This window comes from Lichenostomus cassidix, chromosome 5 (genome assembly GCF_008360975.1).
Source record: "Lichenostomus cassidix isolate B80296 chromosome 5, HeHo_3.0, whole genome shotgun sequence".
Classification (NCBI taxonomy): Eukaryota; Metazoa; Chordata; class Aves; order Passeriformes; family Meliphagidae; genus Lichenostomus; species Lichenostomus cassidix.
In genome coordinates, this window is record NC_139486.1 from 2,345,531 (window position 1) to 2,362,391 (window position 16,861).

A 16,861-nucleotide genomic window follows, 5' to 3' on the forward strand; every position below is an offset into this window, starting at 1 on the left:
GCTGGAGAAGTCCAAAAGAAACCCCAAACCACCAACAACCTCAATATCTCTAACAACAACAACAACAACCTCCCCTGACTCTTCCTGTTTATTCCTGGGATTTCAGTCCAGATCAAAGCTGCTGGTGACTTTCCCTTCATGCAAACCATGAATGCAGAGCTGCTTTCCTCCAGCCCACAGCACTGTCTGCAGCACTCCCAGGAGAGCTTCTTTTAAGCAAATCCCATTGCAGCTGCTTCCCAGAAAACTGTGGGGTTTCCATACACATCCCCATTGCTGAATCCTGCAGGATATGGTGCCCAGTGCCAGGGGACTGCCAGCACCAGGAAAAATGAGCCTTGATGGAGAAAAAAAACTAGGAGAAGGCAACTCCAGAGGTGCTGGAATAGCTCTCACCCAGATCCATACCACTTCCCCACTGGTCTGCAGTGGGATGAAGCCACCTCAGTGTCCCCTGCAGCCAAGGGCAGAAAAAGGCACCTCAGGAAGAGATTCAGCTCATGTATAAATCCACCTCTCTCCACAAACCAGAGTGGGATGGGGCTGAAGGCCTGAATGTGGGCCTCTCACTGCACAGACTCTCCTGGAGGATCTCTCCCTGGTGCCTTTGCTCCCAGATTCCCTGATGTGCTGTCGCTGAGTGCTGCTGATTGTTCACCATCATGTGTTATTTATGGAGTTCTGTGGCCACCTGGGAGAATTCCCACATAACTGAGCCCTGGAGGCACCATCCTTGCAAATTCTCCAACACCATCCTGCCCACTGCATCTGGACCTGCCCTCACCTGTCTGCCCTGATTTTCTCCAAAGCCAGGGATAATCACAACTGCTTTTTTCAGGAGAGCTGAGGTGCCACCCAGCACATTGATGCAGCATGTAGGGCATCTCCTGGGCCAGGGCAGGAACACCTTCCACCCATCCAACCTGGCCTGGAATTTTCTAGGGATAAGGCATCTGGAATTAAAGAATCATGGAATTGTTCAGGTTGGAAAAGCCCTCCAAGATCATAGAGTCCAATGGTTCTCCCAGCACTGCCAAGACCCAAGTGCCAAATCCACATGGATTTTAAATCTCTCCCAGGGATGGGGACTCCACCACTGCCCTGGGCAGCTGTGTCAGGGCTGGACAACCCTTTCCACGAAGAACTTTTCCCTAATATCCAAACTAAACCTCTCCTGGTGCAACTTGAAGCCATCTCCTCTTGTCCTGTCCCTTGTTCCCTGGGAGAAGAGATTCTGCATAGATCCCTAAATAAGATACAAAAGATTGTTCCTGAACAACCTGGTGTGGATATGACTTCCTTGAAAGTTTGAAGGGGAAAAATGAGTGTATTCCAGGTGAGGGAGTGAGGTACCATCAATGGAGCAGTTAAAGCCCTGAACCCAGGGATTCCTTACCCTTCAGGTGAGCAGCCACCTCGGAGTAAGAGCGCAGCACTGCCAGGGACACAGCTTCCCCTGGAACACAGCAGAGGGGAAACACAGCCCTGAGGGACAGCCAGGTGACAGCCAGCCCCACCTTGCTCCCTGACAATGGCACTTTATGATTCTCTACATCCCCAGGTGTTTCAAGTTCTGTAAGATTTGAAAAAAATACAGAAAATTGAGCTTTATACTTCTGCTTTTTTATGCTTCAGCAGACAGCACCCAGGCTGTCCAGGCTATTCCATGAGTCCATGCCATCTTAATTTCCCCTCTTCTCCCACATTTTTTCCCTATAAATTGAAGATTAAAAATCTCTGAACATTGCTATCTGCTGTGATCAGCCAGTGAGAAGAAGTGATTGAATCTGATTGTTATCAGTGCCCACAGGGCAGGATGTGGCACGGATTTATAGTCAAAACTTGCCTCCAGGATCTCTCCAGGACCATGAAAAACATGGGGAGCATCCCAAAGTTGGAGAAGGGACAGCCAGGCCCCATTTCATACTCACAACTGGCATAAAACAGCACCACAGTCTGGGCAGCCTCTGAGAGGGAAGAGTGGAAGTTCTCCTCTGTCAGGACAAGGATCTGCTCCAGGGGCAGCTCTCGCTTCTTGTCCCTGGAAACTGCTTCCACCACCTGGTCATCCTGGATATCTGCAAGGAACCCACAGATGTGCCCAGGGCAGGGGGAACTGCACCCCCTGGGCCAGCCCAGCACGTGATTTTGTTTCTCCCTGGAGGAGGCAAGGCTGGTCTGCTCTTCCAAAACCAGATCTCCAACCCTTCCAAAGGGATGGATAATTCTGAGGCTCTCCAGCTGCTTGCAGAGGACAGTGCTGGGTGCAATTTAACCCCCCACACCTTTGGAGCTGGAGCATCCAAGCACAAGCATTCCTGTCCCTCACACTGCAACTGTTCCTCTAACAGCTCTGATTTTTCTCCCTGGTGTTTCCCCTAAAAATTAGATCTGTCATATTCCAGTGATCTCAGAGAATGGAAGAGCCACTTTGTGGCCACCATGAAGTGACTGTGTTGGTTTGCAAGTGTTCCCTACTGCTTTAACAGGTGTCTGATGCTGATTGCATGTTCTGTCTGATGACAATCAGCTTTTCACTGATTAATTGCACACCTTGATTGTTATTCTCATTCTCATCCTCATCTTCCTCCTCCTCCTCCTGCTGCTCATCCTCCTGGATTTGTTTGACCTTGTTCTTGTCTTCCACCAGGGTTACAACTTCATCAGTGTCTTCCAAGACTAAGTATTGGATTGGCATTCCCTAAGGAAAACAATAAATCAGTGGGAGCACATCACCCTCTGTTTATTCTGTCTGCAGACCAAACTCAAGGCTGATGGAGAACCATCTCCCAACTCCTTATTTTTGGGATATTGTCACAGATCCCTGAAGCTGCCAAACAGGGCAATGTCTGGGTTGTGTTTCTTTGGCCCAATTTCTCCTGTGTATAAGTTTTTCTCACTCCAGGCTGATGTTTCCTTGGGAGGAGGTAAATGTGGCTATGAGGGATGCTGTGGTGAAAATGAACAGCAGCTCCACCTCCCAGCAACTTAACATAGATCCAGCACTGCAAGGAAAATGCCAGTGGCCAAGGAGAGCAGGGAGGTACAGGTGCCACTTGGACATCCCCTCATTAAAAGGGGTCAGGCTGGGCTGAGCAGCCCATCACAGCCTGGGAAACCAGCACAAGAAATCCTTTATCTCATGGAGCTCAGCCACGAGATAAAGAAATGACACTTTGTCAGTTTAAAACCGGTGTTGGCACTGGCTCAGACAATATTGAGAGAAAATGGAAAGTTTATCAGGGGCTGAGAAATGACAAAGTGCTGGCACCTCCCAGGGGCACTCAGAGCAGCCACCCAATGTGCTCATCTCTCAGCAGGCCATGGGAAGCCCTCAGGGCATGCTCAGGTCTGATCCTGCAGCTCTGCAATCACAAGTGTGACAGGTCAGGTAATCTGGGGCATCGTGTGTTCCCTGGCATCTGCCAGCACCAAATTCCAGCTTGCCTCACAAGCTGGGTCAGGTCCCTCCTGAGTTTAATTCATCTTGATCAGCCTCATTTCACTCACACCCTGCCCTCTTCCCAGATCATTGCCAGAGGCATTGGGTTACATCAGCTCAGCACAGACCTTGGGTTGATTTTGCTCTTCTTTTCACACTCATTCCGTCTCCCATCTTTTGACACCTTTCCCAAGGCCTGGAGAAGTCCAGATCTTTGGGGAATTTGCATTTGGATGTACACCCCGTGTTGCCCTGAGGTGTAAAGAAGTCACTCTATGTTTTGAACCCAAAATAAACTCAGTATTTTCTCTTTCCCAGCAGGCACAATCACTCTGCAGCACCAAACTCAAGAAGTCCCAAATCATGGTATCATGGAAGGGACATTAAAGATCATCCAGTTCCATCCCCTGCCATGGGCAGGGACACCTTTCACTATCCCAGGTTGTTCCAAGCCCCATCCAACCTGGCCTGGAACATTTCCAGGGATGGGATATCCAGGATTCTCTGGATAACCTGTTGCACACATGTGTACAACTTGGGAAAGACACTTCCCCCTTGAGCTTCAGGGAATTCTGCCAAATAATAACAGAGATCACCAACACCCCACCACCCCTCCAGAGCATCATGCCCAGGCAGGGCAGTAAGAGTTGTCCAACAAAGAAATCCAGCATCCAACCTCCTCTGGTGTCTTCAGGGCGACGTTTGATCGATGCAGAACGTTCAGATCTACGAGGTCCCTTCAAAACACAAAGTCAACATTAGATGGTGTGACATGGAAGGTCACCCCGCCTCTTTCTGCCCTTAATTCTACCAGTGCTAAGTTTCCTGTCCAAAATTTCTCTTAGTCTGAATATTTTTCCACTTTTAAGCCAGCAACACTTCCAAAGTAATCTCATTCTGGACAAGTCCTTAAATGTGACACCCTCACAGGAGGTTTTACTCCTTTAGCCTCCCATCCAAGTGTGATTGAGTCCAGTGCCTGCCATCCTGCAGCTGGGGTAACCAAGCTCAGAAACCCCACCAAAAAGCAAGCAGAATCCCAAAACACCTGAGAGAAATACCTGGACAGAAGGGCAACTCCTGCTTTCCCCAAGAGCTGCCAGGCCACAAACTCTGCTGTCCTCCTGTCAGCCTCATAGGTCTCTCTCTGGCTCAGGATGAACACCAGGGGCAGCCCAAGCTGCAAGTGAACAGTGGAGATCTTCTCGGGGTCCTCAGCAACTTCTGTCTGGAGAACACACAGGGTTGTGCTGTTGGAAGTACCTCAGCTCTTCCCCAGCCACAGAAATCAGCAGGAAAAAGCTTCCAACCCCAATTCTAAAACATCCATTGAAGCAGAACCCACACAACCCCAGTTAAACTGTTCCAACATGTCATGACCTTCTCTGTTCAAAACCTGGGCTTTATTTTGCATGTTTTTTGTGGCTTAGCAACTCCACATGTCAAATCTCCATCAGTTTTATTCACCTGGCATCCATTCCCTGGGGCAGTTTGAAAATCCCAGCCACAACATGCCAGAGCTGGAATCCTTCCCTTCCTGCCTTGGACATGCTGTTTCATGACAGCACTGAGGTGCTTGGTGCAGTGCCTTCCCTCCATGGGCCAAATTCAGGGAAATGGCTGAAGGAGGAACTTCCCAGCTCATCCATTCATTCTTTTGGATGAGCAGGGGGAACAGGAGGCTGTTGGAGTTTTCTGCCCCCTGGAAGAAGGAAATAGAAAGGAAACTCCTGTCCCTTGTGATCACCAAGGCATGAGGACTGAGATCAAATGCCACAGGGTGCTGAAATTCCTGCAGGGAGGCTACAGGAGCAGCTGAGGATTTTGGGGTTGCCTAGTTTGGAGAAAAGGAGGGTGAGTGATGACCCCATTGCTCTCCACAGCTTCCTGAGGGGATGTGGAGAGGGAAACACCGATGTCTCCAGTGTATCCAGGGATAGAACATGTGGAAATGGTTCAAAGCTGCATCAGGGGAGGTTTAGACAGAACCTCCTCTTAGGAAGGTCTCTTTACCAAGAGCATGGTCAAACACTGGAACAAGTTTCATATCAAGTTGGTCAGTGCTTAAGACTCATTTTAAAAATGCCCTCACTAATTTATTTACATTTTGGCCAGCCCTGAATTGGTGAGGCAGCTGGACCAGGTGATGCCTGTTCTGTGTTTGGACCCACTGGAAGGGGCAGATTCTCATGCTCAGCCCTTCTCTCTGCTCTCACATCCCTCCCTGCCCTCCTGCCCACTGCCCCAGCAGCTCCTCCTTCCCAGTCCTACCACCAAAGGAGCCCCCATGAGCTTGAGGTGCCTGTGGATGTTGAGAAGGGTCAGGGGCTGTCCCAGGGCTGTCCTCCTGCAGGGCTGGGCTGGATCTGTGGCCTGCTGGCAGTGGCAGAACAACAGCTGGGCAGAGGTGACATCAGGGTCATCATGGCTGTGAGAGAGGAAACAAAACCCACCCTGAGCAGGGCTCAAAGTGCCCTGACAGAAGGACCAGGTTTGCTGATAAGTTTCATAGATGATCCTCAAGTTCATGGTTTGGCAGGGTTGTGGAAGAGGCTGGGAGAGAAGCCTGGAGACAAAAAGGTTCCATGGAGGCCTCAGAGCCCTTTCCAGTACTTAAAGGAGCTCCAGGAGAGCTGGAGAGGCACTTGGGACAAGGGATGGAGGGACAGAACAAAGGGGAATGGCTTCCCACTGCCAGAGGGCAGGGAGAGATGGGATATTGGGATGAAATCCTTCCCTGTGAGGGTGCTGAGGCCCTGGCACAGGCTGCCCAGAGAAGCTGTGGCTGCTCCATCCCTGGAAGTCTCCAAGGCCAGGTTGGACAGGGTTTGGAGCAGGTTGGGACAGTGGAAGGTGTCCCTGGTTAGCAGTGACACCATCACTGCTGCTGGCCTGTGGTGAACTTTGGGAAGTCATTTTCCTTTTCTGAAGCACCCATTCACTTAAACAGGGTGACCTGATAAAACAGGGATCACCTTCTTTGGACAGGGATTTAAGAGCTCTCTATGGAAGGGCAGAATGCAATATTAAGACCTCAAATCGAAGCTCCCACCATTTGCCCAGCTCAGGAGGTGGCAGCGCTGCTTGAAGGAGAATTCAGGCAATTCCTGTGCAATGACAACCGTGCCATCTAGTGGGAGCCACAGCACATTTCCCTGACACCCTGCAAGGATGGGATGGCACCTCGGGAAGGGACATCCTAGTGTCCCTAGTGTCACCTGAGACAAAATTCCAGGGAAATCGTTATGGAATTGGTAATGCTGGAAAAATCGTCCAAGATTATCGAGTCCGACCATTCCCCCAGCACTGCCAAGGCCACCACTGCCCCATGTCCCCAAGTGCCACATCCACAGGGCTTTTTGATCACTTCCAGGGATGGGGACTCCACCATTGCCCTGGGCAGCTGTTCTGACACATCACAACCCTTTCAGAGAAGGTATTTTCCCTAATATCCAATCCAAACCTCCCCTGGCACAGCCTGAGGCCATTTCCCCTTGTCCTGTCCCTGTTCCCTGGAGCAGAGCTGACCCCATACCTGGCTGTCCCCTCCTGTCAGGGAGTTGTGCAGAGCCAGAAGGTTTTAAGGCTTCAGTATTAAAATTCAGTTTGATCCATCAGCCACGGAGAGGAGACAGGGAGCTCTTCTCCTGTGAAATTCCACCCAATACAGCCACAAAGCTACTCCAAAGCCAGGAACACAAGCAGCAGCTGCCTTTGAAAAAGGCACAGAGATCTGACTGCCCACCCTTGGCACAACATCCTAATGCCATCCCAGAGGTGATATGGGAATTTGAGACACCAGGAGTGAGGCAGACAGTGCAGGGAAGCAGCTCTCCATGATGGGAAGGTGTGTTTGGATGGACATACCTGGTGGCTTTCAGCAGTGCTGCCTCAGTTGTCAGGACAAACTGGTGGATGTTCCCATAGACAAATGCTGCCTCCATCACAGCTCTGTGCTCTGCAAAGGGAAAATCAAGGTGAACTCAGCTCTGCTCCCTCCACATCTCCTGTTCCATCCTTCCCAGGTCTAAATATCAATTCCCAGGCTTTCAGAAACTCTCAGTACAATGTCACAGAGTCTGTCTGAAGGCAAACTGTGGAGGGCAGTGAGCAACTGGAGCTGGATGCCATTCCTGATCCCCAGCAAACAGGTGCTGTTTGTGAATCCATTCCACTGCAGAGCCACAGATCTGCCCAGGGATTTATTTATTTTTAAGACAGCAACCCCTGGCTTGCTTTCCCTCTCCATCTCTCAGGGCTTATGCTTCCAGCAAAACTCTTCTGGTGCAACTGATCCCTTGGAAACAAATATATGTGGAAGTAGAAATCCTGTGGCTGGATGGTGTTTTCAGGTTTCTATTTGCAGGATTTTGGGTCAGAAACTCAGCTCCTGGATATTTTACTAAAAAAGGAAAAGAGCAAAGATGGAAAGCTGAATGGCCATACCTGCTGTCCCAGTAGCTGGTACATAGGCAAAGACCATGTTGGACTTCCCTTTCAACACATTCTCAGTGTTCTCAAGGTCTGCCAGCGTTTCGATGTATTTAACTTCATTAAAGAGCAGGGCACTGAGGAGGCAGAAAAAACCTCTTTAGCAACCAGCTGAAGAGTAAATTTGCAGCCACACAACCATGATGGGAAAAAGAGGGTAAAACTCCAGCTTGTTGCTGGCAGATTAGAGATTCACAGCCAACTGGAGGTGCCCAGATGTGTGCCGGTGAGTTGTCTCAGGGGAAAAGGTTTAAAAGGGTCAAACCATAACAAGGAGAGGAGCAAAGCCAAACCTGCTTGGCTGAGAGCAAACTCTGGAACACGTGGGGCTGGCATTTAGTGGGAAGAGAAAGGAGAAGGATTTCAGAGAGGAGGATGTGGTCTGGACTTACAACAAAACGTTGGCAACGATGGAGTTCACATCAAACAGGGCATCGGTGGGGAACTCTCGGATCAGCCGGTTTCCTCTGGGGAGGGAAGAGAGAGTCACCAAAGGAACTGAGAGAGATTCACTGCATGATCACAACTGGAACAGGGAGCCAAGGCAGGCACAGAAAAAATAGGGAGGATGATGGAGAAAGGGTTGAACACCACTTGGGATGCCTTTGATCTGAGTTGGGAATCATTCAAGCCCAGGTAGCATTGGTTGAGCAAGTTCCTGCTGCAGTTGGGGACATGGTGGCCTCAGCAGTGCTGGGGGAATGGTTGGATAGATGATCTTAAAGGGCTTTGGAATTATTAGACTTGATGATCTTAAAGGTCTTTTCCAACCTCAAGGATTCCACAATTATCAGTACAACAGTCAATGAGAGCTGAGCTGATATGTGGAGAAACTTCCAGCTGACAAGAGACAAGAGCTGAACCTTCCCACCCAGGGCAGAGGAGTTACCCACACCAACAGGGAGAGCACCAAAAAGTGTTTCGTTCTAGGACTAGACCCAAAACCTTGTGCTCTGAGTGTAACTCTGGGGATGGAAGGCTACAAGGACAGGAGAACACTGATGGAGGATTTCTCCTGTGGCTTCATTCCACAGCTCATCCCTCTGCTGCTCCAAGGAATGTGGGGCAATATGGGAGGTTTCACACTGAGGACAAAGCATCTCCTCTGCCTGTGCTGGAATTTTTGGGGGTATCTTTTGCTAAATTATGTGAGTCACTGCTGTCCTCATGGCTCCTCTCATCCCTTCAGACATCTCTGATTGCTGACAGCATTTCTTTCAAACAAGGAAAATCCCAAAAAATGCCCAGAAATCTCCCTCACCTGAACAGGAAGGCTTTCCTTAATGCATTTTCTTTTCCACAATATCTTGAGACATCCTCTTTGGGACAATTCACCTAGACAGAAAACAAATGGAATTACAGATTCAGCCCCACAGTGCTATACACACCCAACAGCTTTCTTCCATTCAAGAGTGTAAATCCAGCCTTTCCAAAGCAGCTGGGAGAGAAAATACACCAAAATGGAGACCAGAGATGGGGAGTGGAGTTTGTACTTCAATTCTCCAGCTCAGCCTGCTGATTTGGGTCAGATGGGATCAAAAGACCCCATGATCTGCCCAGCATATTCAAAGTGACAGATCAGTGCTTGCTTATTGAACTTGGCCTGTGGATGGAGGAAACTAAATAAATCCAAATATAAATACATACAGGCACTTCTTAGAGGCTAATTACACTTGCCTGAATTTGTAATTCCCTCACGTAATCTGCATAAAATTTCAGCTAAAATCTCCTTTGTTTATGAAATATTTATTGCATTGAGCTGAAAAGAAGTGAACCAACCTCATCCCTCACGGAACATGGACACTGGAACAGGCTGCCCAGAGAAGCTGTGGATTCCCCATCCCTGGAATTGTTCCAGGCCAGGTTGGATGGGGCTTGGAGTAATCTGGGATAGTGGAAGGTGTCCCTGGCCATGGAAGAGGTCGGAATTAGATGAACTTTAAGGTCCCTTTGAACCCAAACTGTTCTGTGATTTTATGATTCTATGAAAAATCAGTGCTCATCCCTTCCCTTCTCATCTCCTCTCACCTCCTCCTTACTCCACCCTGTCCAGCAGCTTCCCTGTGCCCCATTTACCTTCACCACAGAAATGCCATAGTCCTGGAGGGCCTCAGCTGAGCTCTCAATCTGCTCCAAGAAGGGCTGGGCACCAGGAGAAACTGAAACACACACAAAAAAAAAATCCTCTGGATGACCTCAGGGTGAGGAGCATTCTCCTGCCACACACTGAGACGTGGGAGCTGTGCTGCTGCCCCAGCCCACACTAATAGCTTTGAGAAATCACATCTGGGGATCATGAAGAACAAAAGCAAGGCCAAGGATCTCCTCCTAACCCGTGACAGCACTTAGTTCTCCTGCATGGAAGGGATTCTCCTTTTCCTGGCAGGTATTGTGGAAGAGAAATGTCTTCTATAATACCTTTGAGGGGACAATTCCTTAGGAAATTGGCTTTCTCCTCTATGGTACCTCCAGAAAATCATCCAGAAAATAAATGAAGATGTTTGAAGGACCATGCCTGAGGACACAGCCAGGAAAGAATCCATCCCAAGAGGTCGCTGCCTGTCAGGAGCACTTGGAACTGTGCATACACAGTGCTTGACCAGCTCTTCAAAATCCCTTTGGGTTGAAAAATCTCAAGAATTGCTTCTCCATTGAAGAGGGCCACAAGTTGATTAGAGGGATGGAGCAGCACTCCTGAAGGGAAGGAAATTGGAAAATAGAAGGCTCTGGGGTGAACTAAGCACAGCCTTCCAGTGCCTGAAGGAGCCAACAAGAAAGATGGAGAGACTCTTTAAAAGGGATGGAGTGACAGGGAAAAATGGCTTTCCACTTCCACAGGGCAGGGTTAGATGGGATATTGGGAAGGAATTCTTGGCTGTGAGGGTGGTGAAGCCCTGGCACAGGTTGCCCAGAGGAGCTGTGGCTGCCCCTGGATCTCTGGAAGTGTCCAAGGCCAGCTTGGACAGGGCTTGGAGCAACCTGGGATGGTGGAAGTGTCCCTGCCCATGGTCCCTTCCAACCCAAAGCATTCCATGACTCTGTGACTGTTCCACTCTCACCCAAGCCTTGCTGAGCCCCAGGCTGATGTAAATTCACATTAAATACTTACCACTGGGGGTGAAAAAAGCCAGGGATGCTTTCCCAGCTTCCAAGCCACTGAAATAGTGCTGGGGGCTCAGCTCCTGCTGCAGGCTGGCACTTCCACTCCCTGGGATGGAGCAGGCACAGAAGAGCAGGAAAACCAAGGAAGAAACCCATCTGTCCTTTTGGGCTGACATGGCTGATCCCAGCTACAGGCACAGGAGAGTCACAGCTGAGGGAAAAAATAAAAAATATATAGGTATAGTACATAAACACACACAGACACACATAGGGGTGTTTCTGTGTTTCAGTCTCTGTTATATGACTATAATTTCCAACTGTGGAAATGATTGTTAATACGACACAAACATCTTGAGGATATTATGAATTAGTCAGTCAATCCACAGGTGACTCAGGCAACTGCAAAGAGGACAGCAGAGGCCACTCTCTTCCCTCTTGAGTGGCACCTTCAAGTGCACAGACCCTCAGTGCTTCCAGCTTAGGGTTGGTTTTCTTCCCTCCTTTTGATTCCTTTTGAGTCAAGCAAAAATTCCATGCACAGGCAGCAAGCAGTGACAGCATCATCCACAAACCCCCACCCAAACTGCCTCCATTCCTCCTAAAAAGCTCTGAGGATGCCAACAGAATTCATGTGGCCCTGAAAGGTGTTTGCAAAGGGATGGGTTTGCTGAGGTTGCCAAAAAATCAGATGGCCATTTGAGATTCAAATAAGAGAGCTCCTGTTGCAGTGCAAAATAGAAATGTGCATCTTCTGACACTTGTTTCTGGTCAGAGTGAGGAAGAATTTTACAGGTATATTTATAAAGATTTTGTAGCTGAAGTCCTTAACATGAGGATGTGGTGCTGGTGCTTCAGGAACACATGTTCTGAATTATTTTTTTTTCTAGAATAACTGATTTCTCTCTTATATTTATAAGGATTTATGTAACTTAAATGGATGCTATTTTTATATATACTGCTGGGGTTATTTTTTTCTTTACTCTTGTGATCAGAAGTTCTATACAGTTTAACCTTTAAGGGATTAATTAAAAACAGATTAAATAATATGTACAGCAATAAGTCAGACAAGAATTCAGGAAAATTTGCTCTGCTCCTGGCTACTGACTTTGCCACTTAGTAGCCACCTTGGCTTCCACAGAGAATACATATATAAGTGTGAATTTTCCTGAACAGATTGATTTGGGTGGAAAGTGTCCCTGTCCCTGGAATGGAACAAAAATGGTCTTTAAGGTCCCTCCCAACCCAACCCAACCTGGAACTGTGTGATTCTACTGCTCCCTTCAGCCATGGCAGATGATGTGAGGAGGTTAAAGAGCCCTCAGGATGAAAATCCACCTTCTTCCCACTCCATTCCCTCCCAGCCTGCTCCTCAGGGATTGGTCTGTGCTGCTCCCTGGTCAACAAAGGGACAAAGCTGGAACTGAATCCATGCAGAATTTGCACTGTGAGCTGCAGCTGCTTCCCTCAACAAACAGCCCTGTGTCCATGGACTGTCATTCCCTCCAACACCCTGTCAGAGCTGTCAGCTCACCACGGCTGCTCTGGGATCAACCCAAGCGCAAACACTCCAAAAACAAGCAGGGAAAAACCCTCTGCCATGCTCTGGGAGTGAGGAGTTAGTGAAATCCAGGCACACTCAGCCTTCACAGGCTCCTTCTCCCAGAGCTGAGGGGTTTGGATCAGGCCTGAAGGCACAACAGGGCTGGAAACACATTAATGTTTTTCTTTTCATCTCAAAATCTCCAGTTCTTGCCCTTCCAGCTTTGGGCAGTGTCAGGCATTTCTGGTCCCATGCCCTCCCATCTGTTCCCCTGGCTTACAGAGGGGACAGAGATCAGGCTGGGGGGCTGATGTTTATTAAATGACAAACTTGGCTACAGCAGGATGGAAAAATAAACACAGTCCTGGCATGTGGGAATGAGCCCAGGTCAAACGGGAGAGCTTACTGTCAAAGGAAGGAAGGGCAGCAGCCTCCAAGGACTCACAGATGTCACAGGATTATACCTGCAGGAGGTGCCAGCAGTTTAAAACACAACTCCAGCCTCCATGGAGACCTCAGAGTTCCTTCCAGTGCCTAAAGGAGCACCAGGAGAGCTGGAGAGGGAGTGGGGACGAGGGATGGAGGGACAGGACACAGGGAATGGCTTCCCACTGCCACAGGGCAGGGATGGATGGGATATTGGGAAGGAATTCTTCCCTGTGAGGGTGGTGAGGCTCTGGCACAGAGTGCCCAGAGAAGCTGTGGCTGCCCCTGGATCCCTGGAAGTCTCCAAGGCCAGCCTGGACAGGGCTGGGAACAACCTTGGATAGTGGAAGGTGTCCCTGCCCATGGCAGGGGGTTGGAAGGAAATGAGCTTTTAAGGTCCCTTCCAACCCAAACCATTCTAGGATCCTGGGAATATGTGCTCACCCTATCCCTGCTCAATTCCTCTCACTTCCTCATCACTCCATCCTGCCCAGCAGATTCCCTCTGTTCCTCATCGATTCAGACCTGAATATTCAGCTTTTAGGCCATTTCCTCTGTCATCATGAATGGAAAATTAACACCCTAGGGCTGGAAACAGCCAGAACCCTGGACCACTGACACTTGCAGGATTGCCAGAGAGGTGTGAAAATACCATGGATGTGTGAACCAGCTCTGTGTCACTGCTGGGAAACCTTAAGCCCATGGACAAGGGACAGCCTAGCACAGCACTGATGGAATGCCAGGCCTGGGTCATGTTTCCATGGTCATAACTCCAACTCAGAGCCAGGCAAGGTGATTAAGGCCCCTGGAGATGACCTAAAGTGAAATCAAAACACAGACACCCAGCACAAACTCTTGTGGGGGCACAAATTGCTTGTGCCACAGCAGTTTTGCTTGGGAATCCTGCAGTGCAATCCATGGGCTGGGATTCCTGCATCTCCTCTGATCCCAGCTGCTTTCCCTGACACTTTTCCTCACACAGACCTCAGCTGTGTGATTTATCACTGAGGAAGCTGAACTTCCCCAAAGGAGGGTGTTGTGGGCTGGGATTTAAGAGTCACAAGACAAGGAGGAAGCAGTGCTCTACTGGAATCATGGACTGCATGCAAAGCCAGCTGGTAGCATCTCCATCACCCATGGGGCTCAAGGGAAACACCACCAGCTTGGACTTCATTGCCAGTGATGTAAAATTCACCCTTTATGTCTTGTCCAAATATCACCACAGAATTCCAGAATGGTTTGGGTTGGAAGAGACCTTAAAGACCAAATTTCCAACCAAGGGACTCCTTGGACACTTCCAGGGATCCAGGGGCAGCCACAGCTTCTCTGGATCTCCAGTGTCTCCCCATCAATACACTACACTGCTGCTCCCTCTTCCTTCTATCCCATTCCATCCTCTCCCAGCCTGCAGAGCCCTCAGCTGGTAAGTTTTAACCCCCTAGGCAGATGCTCCTAAACCCAAGCATTTAGGATGCTCCTAAATGGAGTCATTTCAAGTTCTCCTGTGATGATTGACCCAGATGAGGCCTCTCTTTGCAGCAGGACATTCACCCCACATCCAGCTGGCAGAGTTTCCTGGCAGGATTCTCACTTGCCTTCCATGCCCTTCTGGCAGCACTTCACCAGTGTGCTGCTCTCCCAGATTTCCTGGCAGGGAGGACACAAACCAGACCCCAAATCCATGTTGAGCTGACTCAATCCTTTAGCTACAGAAGCTGAGGCACTCTCTCCAGCATGACTGGATGTCCCAGCACAAATATCCCTCTTGCTGCTGCTCCAAAATGCAAGGCAGAGCAGAACATTGACGGCTCTTCCTGCACTTTTGCCTGTGCAAACAAGTTTCCTTTAGGTGATCCAGAAAAATGACAGAATCATTCAGATTGGAAAAACCCTGTAAGATCATCAAGTCCAACCATTCTCCACTGGGGAATGGCTTTCCAGTGCCACAGGGCAGGGATAGATGGGATAGTGTGAAGGAATTCTTCCCTGTGAGGGTGGGGAAGCCCTGGCACAGGGTGCCCAGAGAAGCTGTGGCTGCCCCTGCATCTCTGGAAGCGTCCAAGGCCAGGTTGGACAGGGCTTGGAGAAGCATGGGATAGTGGGAGGTGTCCCTGCCCATGACAGGGATGGAATGGGATGAGTTTAAAGGTCCCTTCCAAACCAAGCCATGACCTGGTACTGTATTACTTTTCATATTTTTCACTACGCACTTCCCTTCCCTGCTCCAGACTTTTCCTACATAGCCAACAAGTAAATTATCCCAAACCCACAATAATTATCACAGGTTCATTATCACTACTCAATTTGGTGGCTCAACTTTCACACTTTCCAAAGGCAAGTTCTTGGACACAACTGATTTGAGTAAACTGGAGACATTGCAGATCCCCAGCATTTGGAGTTGGAATAGACCTGAGATGCTTCTCCAGAGCCTTGGGATGAACCTGCAGTTATGGAACTGAAAGAACTACTGGCCCTTTCCACCCATTCCATCTCCCTATAGCCTATAGGGGCAGCTGTGGGACCATCTTGAAACACAGAGATCCTTCTCTGGGAAACATCCAAGTGCATGCCAGCCTGTTGCCCAGTCACTGGATTTTTGCAGTGATGCTCCCACACTGCCCCTTATCCTGCCACTTCCAGAAGAGTTTCACTTTCATTTTCACTTCCAGGTCCAACTTCCTAGCAGCTGCAGCTGGGTCTGGCTTGCTATCAAAGGCTGCAGGAAGGACATGCTGGGAGAGAAGGACTTTGATTCCCGTGCACAGCCCACAGCATGGAACCATGGAACTATTTAGGTTGGAAAAAACCTCTAAGACCATCAAGTCCAACCATTCCCCCAGCACTGCCAAGCCCACCACTGTCCCATGTCCCCAGGAGCCACATGCAAACGGTTTGTGAACATTTCCAGGCATGATAAATCCACCCCTTCCCTGACAGCATCACCACATGCTGGAATCACCACTGCTGAACTCCACCACTTCCCTGGTGGAACCAGCATCACCCACCGCTGCTGCCCCATTCAGTCTCTCCTTGGGGACCCCAAAGCCCCTGGAAAGCAGCTGGCACTGCATGCAAGCTCCGGACGGCTTAGGGCTGTCACCTACCTGGTGTCCCGAGCATTCAGGCCGATGTCCTCATCCCTCCACCGCCGTGCTGGGACATCATCCCGCCCCGAGGTGTCCCTTGTCCCTCTGGCTGATGGTTTGGCTACACTGCTGGAAAACCAGGGATGCCCAAACCAAGGCTGGTGGGTCTGTCCAGCCGGGCGCTGGGATCCCTGAGCCGAGCGAGGCCTCTCGCTATCCAGAGCTCCACCCGGAGCCGAGATCACTCCGGCTGCGATCTCTGAGCTGTGCCTGCATCCACAGGGAACAGAGAGTCCGTGAGCTACAGCCGGACATCCCCGCACCGCCACAGACCGACCTGCAGTGGGGATCTGCCCGCAGCCCGACTCTGCCCGCGGGGTGTCCAGCGCTCCCCTCACCGCCCCTCTCATCCCTTCGCCCCCCTCCCAGCCCCATCCTCATCCCTTTCTCCTCTCTCATCCCTCGCCGCCCCCTTCTCCCTTCCCATCCCTTTCTCCCCTCATACCGAACCTCTCTCTCCTTCCCCATCTCGTTCTCCCCTCATACCGTCCCTCTCTCTCCCTCCCCATCCCTTTTTCCCCTCATACCGAACCTCTCTCTCCCTCCCCATCCCTTTCTCCCCTCACACCGTCCCTCTCTCTCCCTTCCCATCCCGTTCTCCCCTCACACCGTCCCTCTCTCTCCCTGCTCACCGCTCACCGCCCCCAAAGGAGGGAAGGAGGGATGGCGGGCAGGCGGCGTCGCCAACCCAAGAAGCAAAGCGGCGGCCCGGCG

General features: G+C 50.1%; 1 protein-coding gene across 4 annotated transcripts in view; it reads right to left on the minus strand.

Annotated features, from left to right (window-relative positions):
* Positions 1-16,852, minus strand: part of TXNDC16 (thioredoxin domain containing 16) — a 35,131-nt gene extending 18,279 nt beyond the window's left edge. For all 4 annotated transcript variants that reach the window (XM_085060964.1, XM_085060965.1, XM_085060963.1 and 1 more), the window contains exons 1-14: positions 16,780-16,852; positions 16,106-16,357; positions 11,043-11,246; positions 10,010-10,092; positions 9,195-9,268; positions 8,326-8,400; positions 7,889-8,010; positions 7,310-7,400; positions 5,714-5,870; positions 4,504-4,670; positions 4,119-4,179; positions 2,554-2,701; positions 1,932-2,078; positions 1,397-1,456 (exon numbers count right to left, since the gene is read on the minus strand). In XM_085060964.1, coding sequence (XP_084917090.1) covers positions 1,397-1,456; positions 1,932-2,078; positions 2,554-2,701; positions 4,119-4,179; positions 4,504-4,670; positions 5,714-5,870; positions 7,310-7,400; positions 7,889-8,010; positions 8,326-8,400; positions 9,195-9,268; positions 10,010-10,092; positions 11,043-11,211 — 1,354 coding nt within the window. In that variant the 5' untranslated portion in view covers positions 11,212-11,246; positions 16,106-16,357; positions 16,780-16,852. The remainder of the gene's footprint in view (positions 1-1,396; positions 1,457-1,931; positions 2,079-2,553; positions 2,702-4,118; positions 4,180-4,503; positions 4,671-5,713; positions 5,871-7,309; positions 7,401-7,888; positions 8,011-8,325; positions 8,401-9,194; positions 9,269-10,009; positions 10,093-11,042; positions 11,247-16,105; positions 16,358-16,779) is intronic.
* Between the last annotated feature and the right edge of the window lie 9 nt (positions 16,853-16,861).